The 27,245-nt window shown below is 42.8% G+C and overlaps 1 protein-coding gene across 2 annotated transcripts in view; it reads right to left on the reverse strand.

Moving 5' to 3' along the window:
* Positions 1–4,453: 4,453 nt before the first annotated feature.
* CEMIP (cell migration inducing protein, hyaluronan binding) overlaps positions 4,454–27,245 on the reverse strand; it is a 54,547-nt gene continuing 31,755 nt past the window's right edge. For both annotated transcript variants that reach the window (XM_010571941.1, XM_010571940.1), the window contains exons 13-28: positions 26,707–26,912; positions 23,388–23,457; positions 22,395–22,523; positions 21,591–21,676; positions 18,709–18,840; positions 16,715–16,750; positions 16,468–16,623; positions 14,752–14,932; positions 12,806–13,021; positions 11,676–11,887; positions 11,020–11,205; positions 10,112–10,316; positions 9,175–9,261; positions 8,701–8,858; positions 5,520–5,620; positions 4,454–4,581 (exon numbers count right to left, since the gene is read on the reverse strand). In XM_010571941.1, coding sequence (XP_010570243.1) covers positions 4,454–4,581; positions 5,520–5,620; positions 8,701–8,858; positions 9,175–9,261; positions 10,112–10,316; positions 11,020–11,205; positions 11,676–11,887; positions 12,806–13,021; positions 14,752–14,932; positions 16,468–16,623; positions 16,715–16,750; positions 18,709–18,840; positions 21,591–21,676; positions 22,395–22,523; positions 23,388–23,457; positions 26,707–26,912 — 2,289 coding nt within the window. The remainder of the gene's footprint in view (positions 4,582–5,519; positions 5,621–8,700; positions 8,859–9,174; positions 9,262–10,111; positions 10,317–11,019; positions 11,206–11,675; positions 11,888–12,805; positions 13,022–14,751; positions 14,933–16,467; positions 16,624–16,714; positions 16,751–18,708; positions 18,841–21,590; positions 21,677–22,394; positions 22,524–23,387; positions 23,458–26,706; positions 26,913–27,245) is intronic.

The raw sequence follows: 27,245 nt of genomic DNA on the forward strand, positions 1-27,245 counted from the left end.
AGGCTTTAATCTTATCATGCCGTTAAATAGATGTTTCATTTTTTTCCCGGAGCTGGTGTTGTGGAGTGAGATTTCTGCCTTGACTTTCAGCTTTTTTCTTTCTTTTCCCCATGGAGCTGGTCTGCAAAAGTCCAATGTATCAGTAATTTCAATCTGACATGAATAGGCAGGGTGTGTTTTCTGTTTCCTGGCCTGGAGGCATTAGGTGGGTGATCTCCCCTAATGCACTAACTACTATTTTGATACTTGATTAAAAAATATGTGCTTGGATGTTAGAAATGCTGATTGCTGCCACCAAGAAATCCCATTCCATTTTTGGAGCCTCCAGAGTCTGCCCAGCTGGCACCATCCCAGCATGGAAAATTTACAGCCAGTCATACTTGAGCTGATAGTGAGATTCTCATAAGCTTTAACAGCTGCTCACTACAAAAACTTTATACCTGTTTTATATATTATTTCCATATATATTTTTACTCTATGTTCACCTTATTCAATGAAAAAAAGTTTTGGGAACAGGGGAACAAGATTTTTGTTTTAATCTACTAATAGTCCCCCACCTGCTCCAATTACAGCCCTTTCCCATGCCTGCCCACTGTAATATCCCTTTTCCCACTCCCATCTCCTTCCCTTCCAGTCTCCCTGTCTCGGGTCCTGCAGGCAGTGACTGGGCAGGCAGTGAAATGTGCTGTGGACTGGCCAGCAAATGCACACAGGGGTGGTTTGGCCCCTTGGTTTTATTCTTTTGAAATAAGTAGGGAGCTGTGTACCTTTCTCTCAGATGCTGTACTAAAAGTCGTGTGTGTGTGTGTGTGTGTCCATCTGTCCAGCAAACACCAGTTCATTGTTACAGAGAGACACTGAAGAGACAAGAATAAAATAAGAAATTTGCATTGAATATTTATTTTGATAAACATTGTGTACTCCAAACAACTACATGTTATTTCAGTTGTAAGCCACAATCTGTTGGAACCAACGTCCCAAGAGCTCGTCATCATAAACCAGTCAATGCATTACCACGGTCTGCGGACATAGAGAGCTTTCAAGTGCAAAGCAGATTATCAGAAAAGACATATTGCCAACCTCCTTAACAACCTGGACAATGATAAACTCCAGTAAAAATGCTTCATATGTCTGCAATTTAGTTGTCTTAGTGCCATTGTAATAAATTAATAGAAAATATATCTTTTTTCATTGGAAAGTCTATAAGAAAATGTACAAACATCTAATTCCGAAAAAGGACCAGCTGTTTCGGCGACAGGTAAAACAAGCATTTGAACAGAGGCAAAAACCCCAAACATCCAAACAAATAGACAAACAAACAAAATGCAATCAAAAAAACCCCCACTCTACCGATGGCAATTGCGTAGGCAAACATGGAAACATTTGCAGTAATGAAACCTTACAAAGAGGGTAACTGCAGCTTGTGCAGGGACTGTACAGGATGTACAAAGAACAAGCAGTCAGGTAATTCACTAGTGAAAATGTGCACGTGCAATTTCTAGAACAGTCGAAGATAAAAAAGTAATCATATGGCACAAAACTATTGCTGACTGGCGATGGTATTAGGCTTCATTCTGTCTTCAGAGCAACACAATGACTTCATCCCGTAAAGGTGGATGGGAGCCCTTTGCATTTCACAGGTGTGGCTGCCCCGCTACACTGCTAGGATGCTCTGTTATCCCTCTGGCTTACAGCCTGCAGCGATCCTGTACTCCCTATTCACAGCGTGAGACCCACCCTAGCTCCAAAACAGGCCCATGTGACAAGCTTTGCATGATAGAACAAGCTACTTAAAAGTTTTCTTCTCTTAATAAGATGAGATTTTTTTTAGGAAAGAAAAAAATTTTTTCCTAGAGCCAAGTCTTATGATTTCACCCTGAGAATTCCCAAAATAGTAAAATCAGAAGCTGCCCTTCAGCACAAAGGCAGCATGCTCATAGAAGCTGAACAATGCCTCCCAGGCATTTACACAATGACAGAGAGCAGGAGAAGGGAACTCGCTGGTGGCCCAGTGAAGCAGTGCACTGCAAAGGGCAACCCCTGCCCCGAGGGTCATACAAAGCCAAATCCCAAACCAGGTACATTCTGAGCCCAGCTTTCCTGCCCACAGTTTGTTAAGTGCTCATGAAAGAAATACTCCTGCTTTGGTCCATGTCTTGGGAGCAAGTCTGTTCCACTAACACCAGTGCAATGATATCAACAGAATTTCCTCAGGACAGTGAAGAGGTTTAGATAACCCAGACTAATGTACTCAAGGGACTTATTTTTGCTCTGTTTGCTCAACTTCAGGGATCTGGCTTTGTTTTGGCTATCAGAGAACATCAGATAAACGATGTTTGGATAATCATGGTTGAACTGTAAACTGGTTGAACAAATGAGACTGACTTCTTCGAGGAATAGTTTGTGAAATCCCCAAACCATCGTAAGACATTGGGGGAAAAAACAACCCACCTTACTTGTCTTTTACAAGTGTTGCCCATTCATGCTGGAAACGGCACAAATGCCTAAAGAGCATTCATTAACAGACTCTTGTTGAGAAGCAAGGGAGGGAAAGCTTGGCTTTTTTTTTTTTTTTAAATACAATACACATGACATTCAGCAAGTTCAAAACAACTATATAATCAGACTGAAAAGAACATTTCCAGTTTCAAAACCCAGGAGAGGCTTGAGGGGAATGTAACCTACAGTACTGTCTAAATTTTGCTCATGGTTGCTTTGACTTTCAGAGCAATCGATCTAAACCAGGCTTATAGAGTGCAACACCTGCCCAGCCTTTGGAATGACACACAAAATCCTTGCTCTTTCATTCTAGCTGCAACATAGCATTTTGGATACTATGGAAAAAAAGCAACTTAATTACATGAGCTTTAATTAAAACAGAGCAAAACGAAGTAACCATCAGCAACTTGAATAATTTCTGTAGCAATGGGGACAGGCAGAAACAAAGTGGGAAACAAACTCAGATATTATTGGCAAAATTGAAGTTCTATGTGCTTTGAAAAGCTTGTCATCCTATCTTTTACTGCTTCCCTCCCCCCCGCCCTGCTTAGATTTCTTAAAGTAGCCACAGCCTCCAGAGACGCCTTCATGGCATTTCTGAGCAACAGACAGAAATATCACTGAACACTAGAAGTGCTTACAATGTTTTACAAGATAACATTTAATTTCCCAGCTTCAAGAGGTGTCCCTGTAGGAGTCCTGATTCATGCTGATCTGCCTTCATTACCCAGATATTGCTTTGGAGAAGGGGGAAAGGAGGTACAAGACATCCAACAACTAGTGTATGGGCATTCCCACTGTAATTCTTCAGCTACTTGGTAAGACCTCTGTCACGTTCCATCCAGATCTCACATAACTCTTCCAGGAGGACCAAGACGCTCATGCCCTTCAGCCTGAGGACAGGATCAGAAAGCAACACACAGCAGAGCAGTCTGATCCCGTTCCTTCCGACCTCCCTGGAAAGGCGAGGGCCGCTCACCCTATTTGAGGCTGAATAAGGTTAAGTCCCAGTAATTCCAGTTAAAAACTGGAAGCCTTGAAGAGAGTGGCTTTGACTGGCTACCATAAACCCTCCAGACTGATTCTGAACATTATTATACAGAGGTACTGTATGGGAAAGGCTGAGAAAATGTATGTGCTAATTGACATTGCTTTCCTTCTAGCCTACAGCTACTTGTTGAAGGAAAACTTCCTATTTGAGCAACCACTGTTAAAAAACCTTGATCCATAGGAGAAACACAGTTTTCTGAGCAAGCAGAAATATGTGGTTTCATCAGTCTTCACTGGTATGTTTTATGCGCTCCTTCTCTCATATCTTCCCCAACTATGTGCTGTGGGTTAGCATGTACAACGCAGATCCCAAAGAGCTTGATCAAACATCATAGAAGCTTTAGGATAAATTCTTACTGTCCAATTATGTTTCCCAGCATCTAGGTAATCACTCAAATATACTCTTTCTGCCTTAGATTTTCAACCAACCTTTGAATTGGCATTCCATGTTTATGTGAGCAGCTAGTTACACTATAGAAAAGAAAAAGTGTTTGGACAACTTAGAGGCTGGTAAAAGCAATAATCCTCAATGGCCTTCAGACCTAGAACTCCCCCTTCAAGAGGCAACACATAAGTTAGTCTGTCACAGGGGTGCTGATAAAACCAGCACCTTGTAAAATAGGTCAAACCTTGCTTAGTAACACGAGAGTCAACATGGCATCGGTGAGCAAGTCAACCGGTGAGGAGCTGGTGATCACAGAACATACGCTGATCACAGAGGAAGGCTTTTCTGTCACATGTGGCCACTCTAGCTACTTACAGTAAGATTTCTTTTTGAACAACAACAACAACAACAACAAAATGCTACACCTCTGGAGCAGGCTTGCAAGGTGCCTGCGGTGAGCAGTCAGTAGTCCATCCCATGGGGGCAGTGCTGGCAGCCAGAAGGCAAAGCAGTGTGTCCTCATAGTTTCATTTTCTTCATCACAGGAATTGGCAGTGCTTGATAGATTTTAGCTGAGTCCTCATTAGTGACCAGCTTCACCCAGACAGGGCGGAAGCTTCCTTTGAAGCCAACAAAAGCCATTTTTTCTGCAAATCAGAGCAAATGTATTAGGAGCGTGTCTGGGCTGCACCAGAAAACCGCCTGTGTGCATGGCTACACCCAATGGCTGCATGGGTGCAGGTAAACAAGAGCACACATGTGCATGCAAACTTTGCCAATTATGCATTCTCCAGGTATTAAAGAAATAATTTCCTAATGAAGCTTAATTAAAATTTTATTTACATGTTGTATGCTTCCATTAATTAACAATGTATGGTACATAGCAGAGGAGAAACAGAGAAGGAAAAACCCTTCATAGCAGGCAGCCTGAGCTACCTGTTAAAGCTATCATTATTTGCATGGTGGTTATATTCAGAACCCTTTCCTGCTTGGGAAAAGTGGGGGGATGATAAGGGACAGGACAACAGACAAGACCTACATTAACAAGTGTAAAAGACACACACAGAGGAGGAAAGTGTGCAAAAAGCTCACAGTTAGAGCTGATCAGAGCAATGTGCACAACAAAGCAACATTCTAGTGCAATATGTGATGTTTTGAAATATATAGGCTTTGTGCCATCAAGTTGGACTTCTGTTTCAAGAGAAAACCAGCTAAAAATAAGTTCAGAAAAGTAAAAATCCTGGTTTGGGGCATTTAGTGGGAAAAAAGTCCAATATTCCTTTTGTTAAAATGCCTTTTTATTTAAAGTGAATCTGGAAAATCAAAACCCCTGAATTCTTTACTTCTAAGAACAACTGCCAGAGCACTTTTTCCATTTACAGTACTAAACTGAGTGCTGTTATGCAAGGCTGCAGTGGATACAGCCTTACCAAACAAATAAATGACTGGTCCCAGGATGTTTGAGCACATCATAGATAGAAACAAGCAAGGCAAAGTTTAGAAGCAGAAAAAAGGTCCCTTTACTGGAATCATGGGAGGGGAATAGATAAAGGGGTTTAGAATTGCATTTTTAAAAAGTGGTTACCTTTTAACCTAAAACCCTCTTCTGCTCCAAGTTTCTCCAGTACTTTAGTCCATGGTCCTCTTGAAATGAATCTTCCTTTAGATGTCACCAGCACTATGGAGCTGAAGGAAACAAAGCCATTTATCAACAGATGAAGAGTCAGAACACACTCCTCGCTTGTCTGTCTTGAGGACTGGTAACTCCTGCCTGTGTGACTCAAAGGCACCCACGAACTACAGTGGTTTCTGCTTTAATGTCTTTTGTCCATGCTTTCCAACAGTTGAGTCATATATTCACTTTTCCAATCATGCAAAACTCATTAGAAAGCAGACAGAATTCTCTTTTTTTTTTTTTTTTTAAACACTGTTTTCTAGGATGATTTAAATGTTTCCAACCAGCAGTTCTATCCTGCTTTGCTCAGAGAGGAACATGCTCTCCCTGGGATGCTCTTAGCAAGTCTCAAGTAATTTCTTCTTCTTTCATCATTAGCAGATTAAACCTGAAGAAATTCACTTCTTTGAGGCTTTTGCTGGCCTGATGCTTTTCCTTCATTTTCAGTATGCTTTTGCTTAAAAAGTGTACTATTATTATTATTATTATTATTATTATTATTATTATTATTATTATTATTATTATTATTACTGTCTTACTTGCATGTACTGTATTTCACCTAAAAGTTCTTGGGGTCCTATACAAATGCTGAGTGTTAAACAAAAGACATGAGGTAAGTGCATTAAGCTAATGCAAATCTGTAACTGCTTGGGTAAAACTCGATAACTGCCTAGGCTTAATTCTAGATAGGTAGAATAAAAACCCAAATTAAACATGAAGAAATAACCATGCAGTGAGACTTTTCTGGGGAGAAGCACAGGACACTCAGTGAAGTTAAGCTCATTACTTCCTACAAGATGCACAAATACCTCCAATGGTTATCCTAAAGCCTGTTGAGGGAGAGGTATGCGCCAGTGAGTTCAGTGGAAGTTTTGCCATTAAGTTCAGTGGGGCTGGGATGTCATCTTTGTTCACCTCCTAATTAAATCTACACGACAGTAATTGAGCAAACACTTGCTTAGGTGAAATTATTTAATTCCACCTTGCAGGCTTTCCATGAATGAAACTTCTCTGACTCAAATGGCATTTGCAGTCTTGCAGAATGAGAGCCTTGCTGGGTCTGCTTTCCGGCATCACAGTGGACACAAGTCACTAAAATTAATTAGGCACTAGCTCCTGCGGAGCTCAAGCCCTGAGCTACTGAGTGCAGCAGTTACATCTTAACACCTCATCTGGAACTGGAACTGTGCAGGGGAAAATAGCAACGGGTGGTGGCAGAAGAACAAGAGAAGCAAAAGAGTTAAGAGTCATCAGGACTTTTCCTAGAATAAACCTGAGGTGTTAAAATGCTCCAGTGCTTACAAGAGTGGATTGAGCTGGCAGGCTATTTTTGACTACTTTGCGAATGCTGAATCACCTCTTTTTATTTCCTTCAGTTCACTAAGATCATTACTTTCTATTAAGCCTTTCCTGCTATGGAAGTTTAAAATAAATTCACCAGATGTTTTGTTTTCTTATCCCTGGGAAACTCATCAGAAAAATAGATTTATTAACAAAAAGGAATTTGGCCCACAGAGAGTTGCTTAAATGAACAAAGAGGCTTGTCCTTGCTAGAAACACCCCTTCTCGCATCCCCAAATCCATAAACCTGAAAGTTGTTTTAGCAGTCTCTTCACGCGAGGCTGGCGAGGCTGGTGGGGCCCCTTCCCCTCTGTTAGCACCATCTCTCTGTACAGCCCATGCTCTGCACCGTGGTGGGGAGAGGTGACAAGAAGCTGCTGGCTGTACAGTCCTGCCATCTGCACGGTGCCCACATCTGAATCTGAACAACACTTCCATCCAGCAAATGGATGAAAGGTGTTTCATGGCTGTAGCTGAAGCCTGTGCCTGATCAAATTGGAAAGGCCTGCAGGGGCTGGGCTGGGAAAACTTTTGGTGAAAGAAGGACAGTAATTTGGGGGTTCAATCCTTGCAAAGACACAGCTGAGTGAGACCTGAGAGGTGCTGACGATGTTGGGTCAACTTCTGGTCCTAATCCTGATCCTAATCCTAATCCTAACCCTGTTCCAGCACTAATCCAGAGAAGACAATGAGGCTCAGAAAGACTGAAATACACCTGAAATCTAATTACAATTCAATCTTCTAAAGTAAGAAAGAATCCAGGAACTGGATTTAGTCAGGATTGAGATTGGAGTTTTTGCAAAGGAGGATGATGGCCTCTCTGAAAAGCTCTCTTAGTTTTTTTAATGAGAGAAAAGTGAGCAACTATCATGCTTCTCTGCAGTAACTACTCAATGTGGTTTTTGCAATCTTCAGAATTATTTAAGATGGTAGAAACACATCTGTATCCACCTGCATGGCACTCTGCTGAAACTTCCCCCAAGTCTCTAGAATAAATGCCAGAACAATATCCTGTTGATCTGCCCACAGCTATTTCAAATGATTCATCAGCAAAGCAATCATATTTGTATTAGATGTTACATATCAGATTTCAAATCAAAACAGATTTAATAACAATGAAATATATTAATTTCACAATAGCACTCCACAAACTAATAGGAGAACACCGTCTTTGGTTAAAGGGTTTCTGGTATTGTTCCCATTCTTATTCCAGCAGACAAAGCCGCTGTCCTCCAGGATGCAGGAACATGTTGGCTACTTACCGCCCACTCGCAAAACTCTGCCTTTCTGGCTGCCCATGCTTAAAAAATAAAAGCATCCAGCCTTTAGGTCTGGGCAGGGAACATGTGCAAAGAGGAATGTATTTTATTAGTGGAATTCTCTGTGATTTGAGAGAGTACGCAGGCAATAGAAGAACATAAACTGTGCACATCTGTACCGATAAGTGCTTTGTGAATTTAAGTCTGCAGTTTGTCTGTAACCCACAACATAAATGTAGATCTGCAGTTTATTAATCAAATGTAGCTCTGCAGTTTATCTGGGGCTCAATCAGTTCCTAAATCACAGAGTCTGCATCCTTCTGCCTGCACGTCCCACCCACATTTGGACTCTATTGGAGTTGGCAGCTACAAAAGCACATTGTTAGCTCAGTCATTCTGGCCCACATTGGGTCACAAAAACCAGGAAAAAGATGAGTGTTGTACAGCATTCTTGTACATTGCACCTTAGTAACATGAGGTTATTTACTCACTGATCTTTGATGCTGTTGACATAATTTTCTATCTGTGCTGGGATTCCCTGTAGAATTGAGTTTTTGAATGTTACTCGATCAACAACATTTCCATGATGTCCATCAATCACAACCAGTTGGATACCCTCATCAGTGAGGAAAAACCTGACACCATCAACCTGTGCGGAAGGGGAAAATATTATTCATCTATCATAGTAACACAATTGCAAACAACCACCTGTAAGAAGCACTGATAGTCTTGAGTCATGGGACTGCTCTTTATATCAAAGGGCAGAATTCCAGATCTCTGAGGTCAAGCTGTCCTGCATTTATACTAGTAAGGGGAAGTTACAGCCATTTTTTTTTTTCAAAATACAGAGCAGAAGTGACCTGAATCTAACTATCCATGGTAACTTTGTAAGCAAGTTTTCCATAAAAATGAAGTAAGCATCTTAGAATTTTGTCCCATAAATTTCACTGAGAGGACCTGCTCACCTCAGTGTATGCGAAGTCATCCTTTAGGTGGAAGTACTGTTTCTTATAAGTTTCTATTTTCACTTCTAGTAGGTGGTCCTTAGTCTTCTGTTCACCAAAAAAAAAAAAAAAAAAAAAAACAAAAAAAAACCAAAAAAAAAGGAGAGGAAAGAATTTTTTTAGTGAGGATGTCCATTACCTGAGCGCTACATTTTCAGAAAGCATTTTGAACCTTGAAATTCAACCAACAAGAAAGCTACATAATAAGCACTGACTTGCCAAATTACGTTGCTAATGAGACTGGGCACAATAGTAACCTCTCTGCTCATCCTGTCAACATTTAAATTGTTTCATCAAATGGCAGAGTAGAAGTGATTCTCACTTTGCGCAGCTGACACAAAATTCTCGGAGGCTTTGCTGTGCATTCCTGCTTCAAGGGTGATGAGTGAAGAAAATAAAAACCCCACTAAATATCCCCCTGCATCCTCCAGAATTAGACTGCATTGGATATAGGAGACAGTGTGTGCATTATATGAATGAGACACTCAGCTATGCAGTCCCCTCTCTGACACTGCTTTTCTTATAGCCTGGAGGAGCTGGAGGCCAGGCAAAGAACCCTATGTCTCTCCAGAATCACATTCCCTGGACCAAGCTGTCTTCCAGCTCATCACTTTTCATCCTATGCTTTTAAGCACAGCACATCACAACAGAGTCCCAAAAGACTAAGTATCCAACTTCAACCAAAGTCTTGGGTGGCTCTGACCTTCAAGGACCTGTACTTTCTGCATGTGCAAGAATCTGTTTCATATTATTTCACATGCCTGAACCATTTCAGAAAATCAGGCACGGGATATACTGAACCTGGTACAAAGTCTTTCAATGTCTGTGGGCACAATATGTGCCAGAATTACAGATTTACACTGGCAATAATTCTGTGATAAGAAATCAACTACTTTACCAGTTGTGTACTAGAGAGCTTCTTAGGCATTGGCACTTCTACTATTGGTGTCTCAATGTACTTGGGATAGGCCATGGCTTCACAGTCGCTGACGCCAGCCGTCTTTGGGATCACAGCTTTGATCCTTATTCGTTCACAGCCCTTGACAGAGCAGAAAGCAAATTTCTCCTTCTCATTTTGAGCTTTGAGTTTCAGAAACAGCAGCCTGCAGGTAGGAAAGAAAAGTGAGCAGCATCCTTGAGACTTCTGTGCAAAAAATTACTAACTCCCAGTTTTGGTGAACTCCTTCCTAATGCTTTGCGGTAATGTGCATTGCAAACCCTCAGTGCTGATGTCTGCATTTTATAGTGCTGAACATACCACATGCAAATAAAGGCGACACACATCTCAGAAATGGTTTGGGGAGGTCAGGGAACTTAAGACAGAGAAATTAGATGACACCTGAACTCCCTCTGAGCACTGTTTTATAATGATACATTTATGTAGAAACACATGCTTTGTATTTTAGGTCGGTCTTTCTTTCCCATTATTTTAATTCTTTAAAAGAAAGAGGTTTTACACTCTTAGTTCCTGTGCATCCCTATCGTGGTGTTTATAAATGGTGCTGTTCAAAACAAAAAGGGTTGGGTGTGTTTCCAGTTCAGTTTCACGGTCTGCACTTTGCTTTTGTCTTTTTTTTTCTAATTTGTATTCACTTGGCAAAGCATTTCCCAGAGTAATTGGCAGTACAGCAGAGGCTATGAATGACTGGCAGCCGTGGGAGTCCCAGGAAAATTAAATGCTGGTCACATTCCCAGAAAGACTTTCTGGTTTTGTTGTGATCCCCAATAATGGCATTAGCCAAACGGCTCACAATTCCAGCAGCTTTCTCAAAGCCATGTCCAAATAGGCAAGACCTGCTTCCTTACCCGGTGTCCTCATCCCAGTAGTAGTATCCTTTGCTAGGATATCTGTGCTCCAATTTCTCCATTTGAGAGGTTCTATAGAAGGTTCCAGTTTTGTATGTTTTCTTCAAAAGACGATTGTGGATGTCTGAGAGAATGGAAAATGTCGTCCCTTTAGGATAGCAAAAGCCTACTTGGATCCAGTCGTTCCTAAACATAGCAAAGACCCACATTATAACAAGTCGACACATGACTATTATTTTCCTGGGCATGCTAGAAGCCAAACTAAATAATTCACTCTGAAATGTAACTTAATTTTTTCCTGGCCAGTTAAAAGTTTAAGGGTTGGGGATGAATCAATGCAACATAAATTAGAAATAACAGCCATGGGTTAGTTAAGCAATGTAGGTCAGATCTGCTCCTGAGTTCTACACCTGTGACTTCCATGCACCAGGAATGAATTAGCTCTAGGCTTCTAAAAATGAACCGTGTTATCTTGCAAGGCTTCCTGGGGGAGGAAATAGGAATGTGAAATGTCAAATGGAAAGATGGTGAACTCAGTGGACTTCCTGGAACAAGCACGTTCATTCTGGAAGAGCAAATGGATGATGACCTCACCCATTAAAAATGTGCAGTTACATTATTGGGCTGGAATGTTGGAATTCGGTCAGATCACTCACTTGTTGAAGTTGATGAGCCATATGGCCAGCTCTTCAGGGGCTGTCTTGTCCCAGTGGATGGTGTAGCCTTTCCTCAGAGTTATAACAGGCTGATACTGTTGGTAATGAGTGCTTTTGCTCAAAGCCCCTTCCAAGTAGAGTGGGTGATCGTGGTAGTCATTTTTTATTATTTTCATTTTCAGGTTGGCTGGCTTGTAGGCTTGGATGTATATCTAGATGAAAAAAAAGATCACCAAGGGTTTGATGCATGACAGTAAAACGTTAAAGGTGCAGCTATTCAATAGATTGAACTGGTGTGAGGCCTGTGACTTCAGGAGTGACCTGTATGCCATATACTTATATTCAATTTCTTGGGCTTCCTTTTCAACAAAGTAAACTGTTCTTAGAAAAAAAGGACCCATTTCCTCATCCACTGAGTTCAAGAGTATGTGCCAGTCAAGGCTTCAAACAGGCCTGCCGTAGGGCTGAAGTATTTCACAGCGTTAGTGGCAACCCTCAGCAGTGGGACAGTATCTACCTCAGCCATCTGACTTCTACTGAACAAGGACCCTTCTGTCTGGATTTCAGAAACTTGAAAACCAGCTTGGTGGTTAGAAATTGGCTTTAGTTACACTACACAGAAAAAACCCAACAGTTACAACACCCAAGACAAGAACAGGCATTCCTCATCAGAGGAAAGTGAGGACCCTCTCAAGGCAGCAGCACTCAGAGCTTGTGTGGTAGGAAGAATGGTTTAGTGGTTACACAACAGGATGAAAGATCATGAGAGCTGAAGTCTAATTTTGACTGCTCAGCACATTTCCCATAAGACTGTGGGCAACACTTCTCTCCGTAAATCAAGGAAAACCAACTAGCCGACAGCCCATAGATTTATGTATATTAATCTGTTAATGCTCCTGGAGCTCTTACGGGACTTCAGGTAGAAGTTGTTACAGTTGTTAGCAGTCAAGGCCAAAGTATCTGAAAATGTACCACAGTATCCTCGTGTTCAAAACCACCTGTGCAGACATGCAGATAAATAAACCCTGAGCAGCCTGAAGAAAGTCTGTTTCTAAAGGTCAAGCTTTACAGTGCCGAGAAATTTAAAATAAAATGAAGTGATAACGATACTGCAAGGTAACCAGCTTTACCTGTGCAAAGTGTCCGCTGCAGATGGAACCTCTCCAATCGGGCATGTCAATGCAGTCAGGGTGCTTGATTAACCAGTTATCTTCTTTTATCAGGTATGAGCCTGGATATTCTGACACAGAACCATCTACATCATGAAAAACTGATGTTTTATCACCATCCATATCCAGACCATTGAACCAGGGACCAGGTTCTCCAAAGAAGACCCTTGAGGTAATCTAAACAAAACAGTGAAACACATTTACACCTCCAGAAAGGAATTCATCACTTAGAGTACAGAGCAAAGGACGGCCGTAGCCACCAGAGTGGCTCCAAGGACCCATTTTCTGACTTCATTTGGCATTGGAAAGTAGCTTGGACAAGAACTAGTGTTGGCTTGTGGGTCAACTTGTGCATGAAGAAATCTGTGCGGGCACTAACATCACCATTCTTTAAATGGCCACAGATTTTGGCTGCTCAGCTTGAGACATTGTAGGCTTGATGTTCAACAGTTCTGAGGCCCCATGACTCCAGATGAAGTCTGGGGTTGCAGGTCCTCTGAGATAGCACTTACATGGTAATAAAACTATGAGTTTCTGAAACTGACCATCCAAAGATGGAACCACCAAAATAATTTTCAGCTGAGCTAGTCTTGTTAGTTGGCAGGAACAGCAGTGCCATTTGGTACAGGCATATTTGGATTGTCTCTACCTGCACGCTGCCTCTCTGTTAAGCCTGAAGTCAGTGTAGAGCTGGGTCACACACTTAAATGTGTGTTTGATTTGTCAGAGAGAACAGACACAGATTTCCCTGCTGGCCATGGGGGAAAGACTAAAACAATCAGAATATCAGTCTCAGCTGTGAGAAGGTTTGTTTTAAAATTTTGGAGGAAGGTTCAGGAGATGGGGCGATTTCACTAGAGCCACTTCACTCACTGTCTGCTAATATATTTTTAAGGTTCCAGAGCCATACAAAGTCACACTGATGCTGGGAATAATCAGTGACCTCCCTTGGGAAATGGCCACTCAGGCAACTTCTGACTGGTATTTTTGTCTAGCATAAATAAACATCACATCACCAGCCTGCATGGTGCAATGTGAGAGAGTGACTGACCAACACTTTTAGGGGAATTTTGCATTTCCCATCCCATTTGGCACAAGAATCACTAGTCAGCACTTTTCCTGACATACAATCAAGTCTGCTAATTTTTTGAAAGTTAAGCAACCCAAATAATTTCAGTCCCAACCACTTTATTTATTTATTTGTTTGTAATGTTTGGCAGTTGGATTTAACAGCTGCTAGAGGTGAACCTCAGCAAATCAGTTAGCACATACTTGTGCAATCAAATACAAAAATAACTCAAAAGCACAGATCCCAGGATGGGTTCAGACCAGCATCCAGAAGTTCATACTACAATTCAAAGTTTGGCAGACCCTTTTTGGCTGGGCTCTGCTCTCATTTATGTCTGCAGAACTTGAGTCCATGGAATTACCCTGGTGCGCAAGGCTGCAGAATAACCCTGCATTGGCTCAGTTTCACTGGCTGTTTCCCAAAACCAGTATTTTCTGCTTCTAGGTAAGTTAGACCTTCCACAACAGACTTCCTTCTGTGGTTGCTTTAATACTATACCACTGTTGAAAACAAAGGGGCAGATTCTTCTCCCTGTTTTGCAGTTTCTGAGATATACAGAAATGGAAATTATTTTCACTTGAATGTCACTACTTTTTTTTGAAACTGATGCCTGCTTCTGGTTTGCTGCAAACCTGTCAAAGAATTGGATTTTCTTATTATTTTACCCATCCAATTTTCCCTTTCTTAGCTGCCGTCCTCTTTGTTAAACTTCTGGCAAAGACAATGGGCAATCTCCCGAAGCTCTCATTATTTTCTCCTAAAGGCTGCTACACCCTTTTTGCCCACAACCCCATTTCCAAGCCAACTGGAAAAGGCCTTTCTGAGAAGGATAACTCACAGGGACGTCTTCAAAATGAATGTCGGTGACATTGTTGTTGGGGCAGCTCTGCCAGGCGTTATTGAGCCGGAAGGCCAGGGCACTCGTGTGCCGGCCGTCCAGGGCAGCGAATTTGCGGAAGGTGCAGTTCTGGACATTGATCGGCCCATCGTAGAACTGGATCCCTCGAATGGGAAAATCCCTAAAACACATTTGGAGGAGACAGAGACACTTGGTCATGACACATTAGCATGAGGATGAGAATGTATTCTAGACACGTACAGTCCCACAGTACTTGTTTCTCAGCTGCTTGCATTTTTCACAGCCCTTACGATGACTTCTGAGTTCATGTTTCGGAAGAGAAGGGATTTCGGTCTGTGAAGTCCTCTTATCCTTGCAAGTTCAGCTCAAGTTCTCTTGTGTCTGAACAGATCGTCTTTATTTGGTCTGTGCTCCTCCAGGGAAGGAACTTACAGCAATGCCAAAGCATTGACCTCAAAATGAATAAATTCGTGTTTGCCATCAGAAATGAGTTCTGCAGTAGTGAAACCTGAAACTCATCAGAGCCGTGCAGACTTCTTGGGCTGAGTAACAGCAGGGTAAAAGAAGTTCCACCACATCTTTCAAAGGAACTTGGAAAGAAACAGTGCAACTCAACTGCAATAAAAAATGGATTTGAAAACAAGGAAAGGTCTTACAATCTATAGGGTTGAAAAGAGGTGAAGGGGCAGACTAATGAACCTTTATTAACAGCCTTTTCTGATATCATCTGCATGGTAAAGAAGACACCATTTTTCACACTGATTAAGTGAAAGAGATGCTTAAACTCCTTAAGAGGCTAAGATAAGACATTTCAAGTTTCACTTCTGATGATAAATAAATTTGAACCCTTCCTCATATGAATGGTTTCCCTTAGACAAGACTTGCCAGCTCCTGTGCATTTGTTCTGTCCCTCTGAGTTTCTGCACACAACACCCAAGATGAGATATGCCCACATATATATGTAAAGGATATTAGAAGGAGAGTTGTAGCAGATTGGATTTTCATTATTGCTATAGTTAATAATAAGCCTCCTGTATCGCTACCGACAAGCAAAGTTGCGACGTATATTACAGCAGAAAAAAAATCAGCTGAGCTGTTTATTCACTGTAGAGCTACTGTTAGGATAACTATGTTTTTAGGAATAACAACAAAACATTATTGCACTTGCAAACCAGTCTGTAGGACTAAGGTCTAGGAAGTGGCCACACACAAAGTTCACTGCCCATTTCAAAACTATCTAACAAAGGCATCACATTCCTGTAGCATAGCAGCAATAGTAACAGCAGCTCTGAGGACATCTATGACCACATCTGGGCCAGTTCAAGCCCAGGGTTAGGCTTCTACAAACTTTCCTGGCAGCTGACCTGGACGGAGACTGCCACATTGCTCAACCACTGCTGACCACATATACAGAACTGCCCAGCTAGCACACAGTCAGTCCTCTTGCTGTCTTCTCAACTCTGTTTGCAAAGGGGAGGGGGAAAGAAAGAGGAGTTTGATGCTGTCTTGGCAGCCTGCAAGTATGCACCTGCCAGCAGCAGCTGCGCATGGTGAGGACTTTGGGATGGGAAGACATGAAACCAAATCCTTTCTGTGTAATGGTTATTAAACTGCACGGTGCTGAAGAAATCACACAGTGGAGTTTGCACTGAGAGTGGGACCGGTGAGTGCTTTGATGTGCTGAGCTGAACTTACGGGCCGATGGGCAGGGTCCTTCCTCTGTGATCCAGACCTCCAGGTCCCCAGATCTCGTTGTCTATGGTCTCCGTGCCCAGGTTTCCACTCTCACCAACAAACAGGCTGTTCTTGATTTCTTGCTTTGAGCCGTCATCATGAGGGAAAGTCCCACCACTAGAAGGGAAGGGCTGGAGGTGAAGGGGCTGCTCACACCCATCCCCACCAGCTGTGCCCCAGGCTGCAGCACAACCTGCGCCACACTTACCTTGCCAAGGTCAGGCCGATGCCATTGTCAGCAAACCTGCAAAGAGAAGAGAGATGCCTCAGAAGAGCTTTGGTTCTGCTTTGGTTTATCATGTCAAACTAAAATAACCAAAGCAGTGAGGTGGAGGACAGCAGGGTTTAACTACTGAGCAGCGCTCATGGGGAGCTCAGGCTTTTCCAGGTTTGTTCGCTGTCCGGTTTTGGAAGAGCTCTTTTGGCACATCTTGCAGTATATGCAGATCACATGAAGCAGCAGACACGCACCTGATTGCTCCAAGCTGACGTTAAGCCGGTGATTACTGGGCATAGTTTACTTGTCTGATAAAGCTTTTTGCCTGTGTCTAATGACCCTGCTTTTTTCACTGTTAGGTAAAAAGATCATGCTTATCTCTCCCTCCAACTAGTTTTTATTATTTAATACTGCTTTGCCTTACGCACACCTCTGTGCTCCTCTGTGTTCATGTATCACATGCTGCTTCTATAAAATAGCTTTACAAGGGGAACTGTTATAAAACAGAGAAATTTGGCTTCTCTTTCATCAACAGGAAGAGAGAGATCAGATCTTCCTTATTTAAAAAAAAATAAAATTAAAATGTCTTTCCATTTTGCTGAAATTCCAAGCTTTTAGATGAGATCAGTCACAACGGTGGGTTGATGGCTCCTGCTTATAAGAAGGCTACAATTAATATGATAGTTTGAGTCAGTCTGGATGGCATCTTCACCCCGGTGTCACTCTTAACACGTCTACGCCTGATCGCAGAGATGCCGCGGCAGAGTAAACCCCAGCTTTGTCCGGTTGTGTCTGTAGGTGGCAGCCCTTCACACGCTATCGCCTCCCCTTGCCTTTCGCCAGCCCCATAAACGTACACCGTAGTTTACATACTGCATGCCACACTAACATTTGTTTTGTTAATGTAACACATAAGTCTTTTTGTAGCAGTAGAAATGGAAATTACTGTGGCTATAAAGACAATTACAGTTTGATGTCTGCTTCCTCGAATTCACATACGCTCATAGGTTTGCTGCTGGAAACTAGTAGAGTACTCAGCCTTTTAGCAACCTCCATATGCTGCATTTGCTCCCTAAGCAATGTAAATGTCTCAATGACATGAGTGTGATCTGCGAAGACACTTGCTGGCCACGGAGTGGGCTAGGTACTTCATAAGAAGCGTGAACTGTATTAGTCAATATTACATTTCCAACTGTTCTGCTACAGCCTCATTCTCGACATCCTGACCAGTTGCTAGAGCCAGCTTACACCGCTGGTCGCTTTAGGAGGTTTGGGTCACTCGAAGGGAAGGCAGCTCTGGCCAGGAATTGGACACCAGATAATGGTGTGACAGCTATTCCCACTAGGGTTATTACAATATGCCTTGTGAAGTAGCTTTTTGCCTTTTCCTCTTTCTTCATTGAGGTTGGTATCAAGAGCTTGGCTCAGCAAAAGAAACTGTAGAAGGTCATCTGTTTTCAAATGCAAACCAAATACCTGTTCTGACCAGTGCAGGAAACGGCCTTCAAAGAGCACAACACACACTTGCCCAGTCTCTCTCCCTTGCTGCTGTGATGCATAGTTTTATGTCTGCTTCATCGGTACTCGCTTATTCAGCATAACAGTGAACCACATAAAACTGATCTGTGACCAGGCTTAGCCAGGGAAGGTGTGGATTTTGCTGCTTTCTTTTCAAAGGACCTCATTTTTCACGTAAAAAATTAGTTTTTATTTTTAGTTATTTGCATCTGTGTGTCTCTGTGTGTGTATGTCACCATTTTTGAATGCTGGTTAGCATCACACAGAGAAACAATCTGATGGATCTTCAGTTCAGACAAAGCAGGTTTTGTTTGTGTAAAATAATGCCTGTGTTTACTTAATGTTTCATCTTTATTTCAATCTTGGCCATACGAAAGGTGCAAAGTGATATAAATAGTCTGAACCACAGCTATGCTCGCCATAAACACCAGGCTGAACTCCGAGAGTTGAAATAAGGCAAAACTCACTGGCAGTTGTCCAGCCACACATCTCCACCCCGCAGCCAGGCCCCGTGATCCTGATTCTTGTAGGCAATAAAGCGCTCAATTATTGCAGGTTCCCTGGGCTTCAAAGGATCAGCATCCTTGTGTGGGCTGTATCTGTAACCAGGAGAGAAGAAAGGTTGGTGAGGGAAGGTAGCCTTGCTCGGTGCATGGCCCTGCTAAACATCTGGTTTCTGCTAACTCAGGAACAGCTTTGGGACAACAGTCCATCCACGTAGCATGTCTAGTCAAGCAGCGATGGCCAGACCCAACTGCCAAGGGAAGGACAGTCCAGGCGAGGCAGTTGTAAAGACTGGCTCCAAGTTTCCTTTCACCCTTCCATTATTGTATTGCTGATATATTGCTGAAAGCATGGAAAGTTTGTTATTGCTCCCAAAAGTCTGAGATATTTTTTAATCCCTTACTGTTATCCTTTAGCATTTTCCTGTTATTTAGGTAAATATCCTTTTGCTTTCCCTTTTGAGCATTCTTATCTCCTAACCTTGGCTATACTGTAGCAATGAGTACCACTGCCAAATTTTCTTTGCTGTGGAAAGGAATTAAAACATCTTGGAGAGGGCCTGAGAGCATGTCCTTCACTATTCCCACTATACGTTAGCCAGGAGACACGTACAAGATTTATTAACTCTCAAGGTCTCAAGTATGATGAAATATTGGCCTGATGTAGGAAAAAAAGCAGACACAAGTGGAAAGTGCAGCATTGTGTGCCCTCAGCTGCTGCCTGTCAGCCACTGCTCGGGCCACAGGATCTGAGTGAGGATCTGGCTCACTGTGGTGATGCTGAGCTCGGCTGTCATCTACCTGGTCCTGAGGCACAGCTCTCCCTTTTGCTGCTGAAGGAGCACCTTCCATCATACTACACAGCTTAGAAAACCTGACAAATTAGTATCCAACTCAGTACCAGCAACGGATGGTCCAGAGATTAAAATTCATGCCTCACCAATGGGTAGCGAGGCCAAGCTGTCAAATCGCTAACAGATATTCAATAGCACTTTGCTTTGCTTAATAAGCCATCATATCAATCTAAAACTGAGCATCAGGCTGATAGGGTTCCAGTAAATGAATATTGCTTTGGCAGCTTCATCACTGTGAATTTGCTTTCAGAGAGAGATTTAGTATCAGCCCTTGTGAATTCCCCAGACGTTGTAAAATGCAGATATTTCGAGACGGATTCCAGTTTCATTCACATCCAGGTATAACTGGAGGAACACTACAGGGTACAGAATTTGACTCAGACATCTAACACTGTTACTGAATGCAGAATAATCTCTCCGACTCTGTAACTGTCCAGCCTACCTCAAAGCTTGCCCCAGCCAGTCCAGCTATAATAATTTATTCAGTCTTTCAGTTCTGACACATGAAAAGTGGAAAACAGTAGAAATAATCTGAGCTGCAGCCTGTGCTTGTGGGTAATCCCCAAGCACAACCATGACTGCATTATGAATTGCTTGGCTTCCAGGGGTCATTCCTGCCCTTGTACGGCAAAGGACAAATTGCCTTTTGTAATCACTTACTGCGCCTGTGGCAGCAGGCAGTTGCCCAAGGCACGTGTTCAGCTATATGGAAAAGCAGCATCGGGCTCCCAAGAGAATTTTGAGGTACTTGCAGAGCAGGCTGCTCTTAATAAGTTATTTTTTTAGCAGTTACTTTTATCATTGAATTAATCATTTCAATTAATTGAGCATTAAAATAATGTAAATAATACTCACTCTTGAACATCTTTTACCATCAGCTGCTAGGCAGGGCACTGGGGTGATGCGGATCACAGGATAACTGATACCTGAGCTGCTGGCTGGGTTCCCCTGGGGAGAAGGACCGATCCCACCCCCGCAATGCTTGCCCAGTGCCTGACTGCCGCAATGTGGGTAACCCACGTCCCAGGAATGGAAAGGAGAAAAGGAAAAAATTGTCATTCTCCCCTGCTGAGCAGAGGATTGCAGCAGGTTTCTTTTCCCTACAGGGTTTCTTCTGTCAAGAAACCCAGTTGTGGGGGAACGCAGGTTGGGTGCAACTGGAGGCAATTGGTCTGTCAGGAAAGAAAACTATGGAACTTGAGAATATTTAAGTCTTTTTCTCTCCCTGGGGTTGGTAACTGAGTTAAGAGCCAGACTCAACCTCTAATGAGATAAAAGGGTGCATGTGCGGTCCTTATGCTATTACACTTTGCCCACAAGAAGCCCTCTGCTTACATCAGCCTCCTCGCTGGGGTCAGCTTTGAGGAAATATACGCTCTGTAGAGAGGTTTCCAGTATTTCTAAATGACTCCATTATGCCACACAGAGGCTGTGCACAGCAGGGATCAAGGGTCGCTCTGTGTATTTAAATGTAATGATTATTGCAGTGTCAGATTTGGAACTAGACAAAAATTTGAAATCAAAGCATGAGCTCTATCACATAAGCACTCCCCGTTCAAGCAGGTCCTAAAAGAATGAAGAAAATCAACGGCTTTCCTAGGAAATACTTTACTTTCTTATTCCTGGGAAATTCTTGCAGCAAGTGCTGCCCAGTGGGGCTGTTGACCAGACGGCATTTAATTTTCTTGTTTATCTAAAAAAAAAAAAGTCAATGGAACACCCTAGAGCAGATGCAACACCCACACCAGCTCAGCTCAGAGCGAAAGAGCAAGGACAAAACCAGAAGGGTGTTGGTGCTGGGGGTCCCTTAGGAAGGGGAATGGAGAAGATCAAGTTAGAAGGTGGTGAACCTAAGTGAAGACCTTTCCTCAAGAAGAGCCATCCGAAGGGCATTGCAATCATTCTTGTCAGCTTCCTTGGGGGCAATTTCATAGCTTTCAGTCAGTGCTCTAGAGAAATCTTTTCCAAATCAAACTGTGCAAAACACTTTACCTCCCAGAAATCAGTGTCAGGATAGGTCTTTTGTCCTTGGCAGAGGCTGGAGTGGTTTTAACGCCATTATCAATGATCATTCCAGCCTAAAAGAAAAGAGAAATGCAATATTGCAGTATATGTATATATTCTACAGTTCTTTCCATCTCCAGGCTCTACCGCCCATTGTTCTAAGCCAAAGTCACTCGCACAATCCTAGTAACTGCTTCTGTTAGAAGCATGTGAAACAGAGGGCTGCCAGGACTATCCAGACTTGCATACACCCCCCCGCAAATTGCCACAAATTTCCAGAAACTGCACCTCTCTTGTAAATGCAGGTATCCCCATACACATAAACACCCTGCTGCAGTCTAAAGCACTCAGTAGCAGTAACACACAGCCCCACAACACGGCATGCTAAAGGTAAATAAGTAAAGAGAAGGCGATCAGACACAGCGGCCCATATTTATCCGTCTAGAAGCTGTTCAGTTAACTGCTAACATTGGCAGTTGAGGTCTGTAATTAGACAAGCTGCCAATAGATGCTCCTGGAGGCACTGTTTTAGGAGCGCAGAAGCAGAGAAGCAGCCTGAGCAGAGGGAAGAGCCTCTCCGAACACCCAAGAGCCAAGTGAAGCGGGTGCTGGCTGACTCTGAGAGCTCCCACGCCAGCACGCAAGCTGCTTTATCTGCAGACACAAACAAGCTTGCGGTAACTTCTAGTGAAACAGAAAGCACAGGCATTAATAGCTTGCAGACCCAAAGAGCTGGAGTGAGATGGTGGTGGTTTTTTTTGAGGGCAGCGTTCCCGTTGCGTGCAGACTCACCCGGTAGTTGGAATGTGCGCGGTTGTTGGAGAATTTCCCCATCGGCATGTGCTCCGAGTAGCCGGGGGAATACATGCCCGCTGAGGGCCCCGTCGGCACGTGGTGCAGAACAAACCAAAAGCCTGTTTCCTGAGAAAGACAATGGTCATCTGAGACTTTGCTTGAACTCCCTTGCTGGTCTACATTAGCCCAAGGATTTATCAGTAAAGCCACAAGACGTAAGCCAGAAGATTTCAGGACAAATCACAGCTAGCAGCATTGACCTGTATAACTACATGCAGCAAAGAGTTTCACACACACACACACATTCACATTCACACTCCCGCATCTTCAAGGTGTCTGAAGTTAAGCTTTGACATCTGTGTTGAAGCTATAAGTGAGACTTTCGAAATCCATAACACACACACACACACACTGATGTCCTCCTATCACCGCAAATGCAGATCTTAAAAATCAGATCATTTTTATTTAGTTGCCTAAAAATGTATCTGGGAGCCCGAATCTAGGTACTTAGATTTAGAAGCTTTGGAAAGACCACATCTCTTTGTTTAAGGCTTGGTTTGCTTGTTTGTTTGTCTTAGTAGGAAAATTAAGGCTCCTGGTGTGACCAAGAATTCCTGTGGAATAAGCATTAGTGCTGATTGAAATTTTAGAGCACCATTACTGTACTGCAATCAACAGAATCATTGCCAAAGACTTCACTGGGACTCCGCAGTCACATTTATTTAATTTATTCAGGCTGCACACTGTGCAAAGGCTGGGAATTTTTGTTAAAGCCATCCAGCTCTAGAAACAGCAAGTGACAAGAAAAGTGGAGCCGAAGGGAAAACATTTTTTTTTATTGGTGGCACTAGCCACATTAATATATGTCTCGATCAAGCAGTTTCAAAAATGCCTGCGTGACAGAAGCAGGTTTTATTCCAGCAAGAGCCTCAGCCTTGCAGGGCTGTAACCCGTCTGAGTTGTTACCAAATAAGAAACTTCTGCACTCACTTCAGATCCCGCAGCTGCACAGTTTATAAGGTTGTTGTGTGGGTTGGCTATCCAGAAGGTGGATACAGCACTGCAGGTCAGGAAAACAAATAACAACATGAAAATGACACTTTGAGCACACACCAGAGTCATGGATCAACTCCCCCCAGTACAGGCAGGGCCGATAACCCCTCAGATAAGGGGAGCTGCCTAGGGGGCAAAGGGAATGTTGTTTTTTTTCTTTCTCTTCTCATACCACATGTGTCCTCTGCGGTTTGACAGAGAGCACGGCCTTATCTTTTAAAACCCTAAGTATTAAATGAGGAATTTCAACTGCAATTCCAAGCCTGCTATGAAGCTGTCAGATGTCAATCATGTTTTATGATAAGGTAAATATGTTGTTGCACAAGTCACAGAAAAGAGCTTTGCCCCCAGATAAGCCCTCAGGTTCATTAGAGACTCATTTAATCAAGGGACCCAACGAATTGCCTCTTAAGGGCTTTCCAAGTGTACCCCAGTACCTGCCTTTTCCAAGAGCTGCTGTGATTCATTAACTTTATTTGCTCCCACCCTCCTATGCATTTCTTTTGGGACAAAAGGACTCCATTTGTCTAATGCACATAAAAGACTCTTAATTGAAAGATCCCCATCACGGAGGAAAGATTGATCCATCCCTGTCCATCCTGTGACAGACAGCATTCATTAACCAACAGGCACATGAACTCTGGGAGGAAAACATCCAGCAGTTACAACCAGCAGACTGGCTCCCTAAAGTTGCTGGGAAAGATTCGCCCTTCTGCAGGGGACAAACCTATGGAGCCCTTATGTCTATTTTAATCTTGCTATGAAGGACTTCATGGGGGCTTTAGGCCAAATGATTTTGCTGGCCTAGGATGAAGTTCTGTTTGTGCGACTTTATCAAGAAAATTTAGCAAATTTTTTTCTGTTTTGAGCCTGGGACTGGCCTAGAAAGGAACAATTTGAGATTATTTATAGACTCCCTCCTACTGCATAGGCAAGGGCAAGGACATTGTATTTCCACCACGACCTGTCTTTCAGGGCAATCCCATTCCTCAGAGCCATGTGGATTGGGCAGGTTACTGTGTCATTTGGCACAATCCTCTTGTCTTAATTTCTGTCAGTGGCTGCCTGCCTGCCTCTTCCAAGCCGGCGGAGCTGCAGCCGGTGCTCATCCCTCGTCCCTGTGCTGGGTGCCTTGACCACTGCCCCAAGGGGTAGTGTCAGTGTACTCATGCATTTGCAGGCTGGATGAGCCCAGTGCAAGACAAGATATTTTCTGATCAGACGTTGAATTCTTTTATAAAGGAAGACATGGCAGATCAAAGTACCGTAGGACATTTTCATTAGGCATCCACCTATCATTCCTAGTGCTTTTTCATGTAACAGTCTTCAAAATGGCACAGAATATGTCCCTCTGACTATTAAATGGATTATCAGTGGAAAATGAGCACAATGGCTGATTAACTCTTATTTTATGAATGGAGACATTAAGTATAATTTATAAACAAACACAGATGTGAAAAAGAGCATTGCATGAACTCATCTCTTTCCCTTGCCAAACTAAAAAGCTAAAAATATGTTTCTTTGGACAAAACCCCAGTTTGTTGTGAGGACAGAATGGGTGATACTGATACAGTCTCAGCAGATTCAAAGAAAACCTCTAAAGATTTTTAGCTGTTAGGCATCAATCAGCTTCTAACTGTCTCATTTTCAGGATGGAAGTCTGGCTCCAGAAACTTTCTCATTGACTTTTTGTGAGTCAGAAATTTAGCGCTTTTTTAGTGTAGAATTCTGCCCCTCCCATCAGAATACATTCCTGGAGAAAAATCTGGACTACAGGCAGAAGTGTTCCCATCTCCCAGCAGCTTGAACACAGCACCAACGCTCTGTGATCTCAAGACAAATCTTCACCAGGAAGATCTCCCATTCTCTTGCACAGGAGTCTTGTCCTCAGGATGATCCACCATCAATTTTAAACTCTTAAAGGCAAGCTTGATGTCCAGTTTTGATGGAAACCACTCTGAAAACAATGTGGTTCTACAGATCGGCTCCAGACCACTTGCTATGCTCCCTGGACTACAGCTGGGGATCTGCTTGCCTAGCTGTTAAGCACATTGGTTTTACTTTAAGAGTTTAGTACTCTCTCAAGAAGAGTCAAGGGGATGGGGAAAGAAAAAGAAAGCTAATTAGCTGCCTGATAGGCATCAAAATGAGTAAGTTCCCTCAACAGCCAGTAATGAGCAATGAAATCATATTCCTAGATTGTGCACCTTGATTTTGGGGCAGAAAAACAGCTGGAAAAGCATGGAAAGAAGGGCTAGAATGGCCTTCAGGAGCTCGGTGAGCCCATACCTTGCCTTATGACAGGGTCAACTACAACCGCAGTATTTGTGACTGGCATTTCTCTAACCTGTGCTTAAAATTACTGCTAATGAAGAACCCATTAATTCCTCTAAGAAAAAAATCTAATGCTTAACTGTGTGGCCAAGCTGGTTGTGTTTCTTCTATACTTCACCTGATCTTCTTCTGCAAGGCAGCAGAACTGCAAAAAGAACTTGTAAAATCCCTTCTTACTGCAAATGCTTTTATAATCCACATCTAAACCTCAGTTGGCAGATCTGCAAGGACACTTAAAGGAAAGGATCTTACAAAAAGGGAGATGAAAGGCATTCGGCATTTTTCAAGTTTAGTACAGTATTTGTGGCAAATAGAAGTTTTGAGAAGTGCTCATGGAAACGTTTTCCTGAGCTCATGTATGGACAGACGATTAGAAATCCAATGGGTGTATACAGTCTTTGATCTTTTATTGTCAACTTCTAATTCTGTGCTAAACTGCATTTATTATATCATTCTGGTTTCACTCCACAGTTTGGGCAGACTGTGCCAAATGAACGCATAACGCCATTGCCATATCATTAAACAGTATCTGTTCGCCACAAATAATGACTTATGAATTAATGGGAGTATTTTCAAAATCAGCTACTGTTTGAGATGAGCATGAATGTCAGAACACAGTTCATTCTGAACTCAGCAACATTTTGCTGAGCCATTGGGATCAAGACTCCATAAAGCACACGGTATCACTGTGTACTTTGAAAGAGAGATTTTCAATATCTGAGGTAGGAAGCACCTCTATTGACTTTAAGCTAAAAATGAAAATTACACACTAGGTGTGTAGGCAAGTATAAAGATCCCAAGGAGACTGCTCTCCCAGCCTTTGGGGCATGCAGCCCAGACCTCTGCAGATGACTGCATCATCATATACACGTAATGCTATCGCTTATGGCAAAGAAAAGAAAGAAGGAAGGCTCCCACTCACCTGCAGTCCTGCCTGGGTTTAGGGATGTACCCGGGGTAAGCACCCTCTGTGATCAGCTTGCACATCCTGCTGTCCCGGTCGGAGGGGAGCAGAGTGCTAGGTTTAACAAGCAGTCCAAGGCAGTGATCAAATGTGTTGCGCTCTTCTGGTCCATCCTCCGTAAAGAAGCAATGGCCCAGTGCGTCATAACCCACAACATCCTTCACCTGCATGTACAAAACTAAGGTCAGCGGTCAGATTTCACACTTCAGCCACTGTATAATAAGAAGAAGCTTTAGAGCAATGGCACGTAGGAACCTCAGCACCCTCTTGAACTCAGGGTGTATAAGCAAAACCAAAACCAAAATCACTCTCTGCTCTTAAGAGTTTATAGTCTAAGCATTAACACCAACACTTAAATTTAATTAGAATTTGTCATCACCTAGGAAATGCTCATTCCTTTCTTTTGTTGGCCTGTGAAGTCAAAGACTGTCTTAGCATGAGGCTGGAAAAAACACGGGGGGGGGGGGGGGGGAGGGGGGGGTTTAAGGTTCAAAAAC

The sequence above is a fragment of the Haliaeetus leucocephalus genome, unplaced genomic scaffold (assembly GCF_000737465.1).
Source record: "Haliaeetus leucocephalus isolate CR32 unplaced genomic scaffold, Haliaeetus_leucocephalus-4.0 Scaffold339, whole genome shotgun sequence".
Lineage (NCBI taxonomy): Eukaryota > Metazoa > Chordata > Aves > Accipitriformes > Accipitridae > Haliaeetus > Haliaeetus leucocephalus.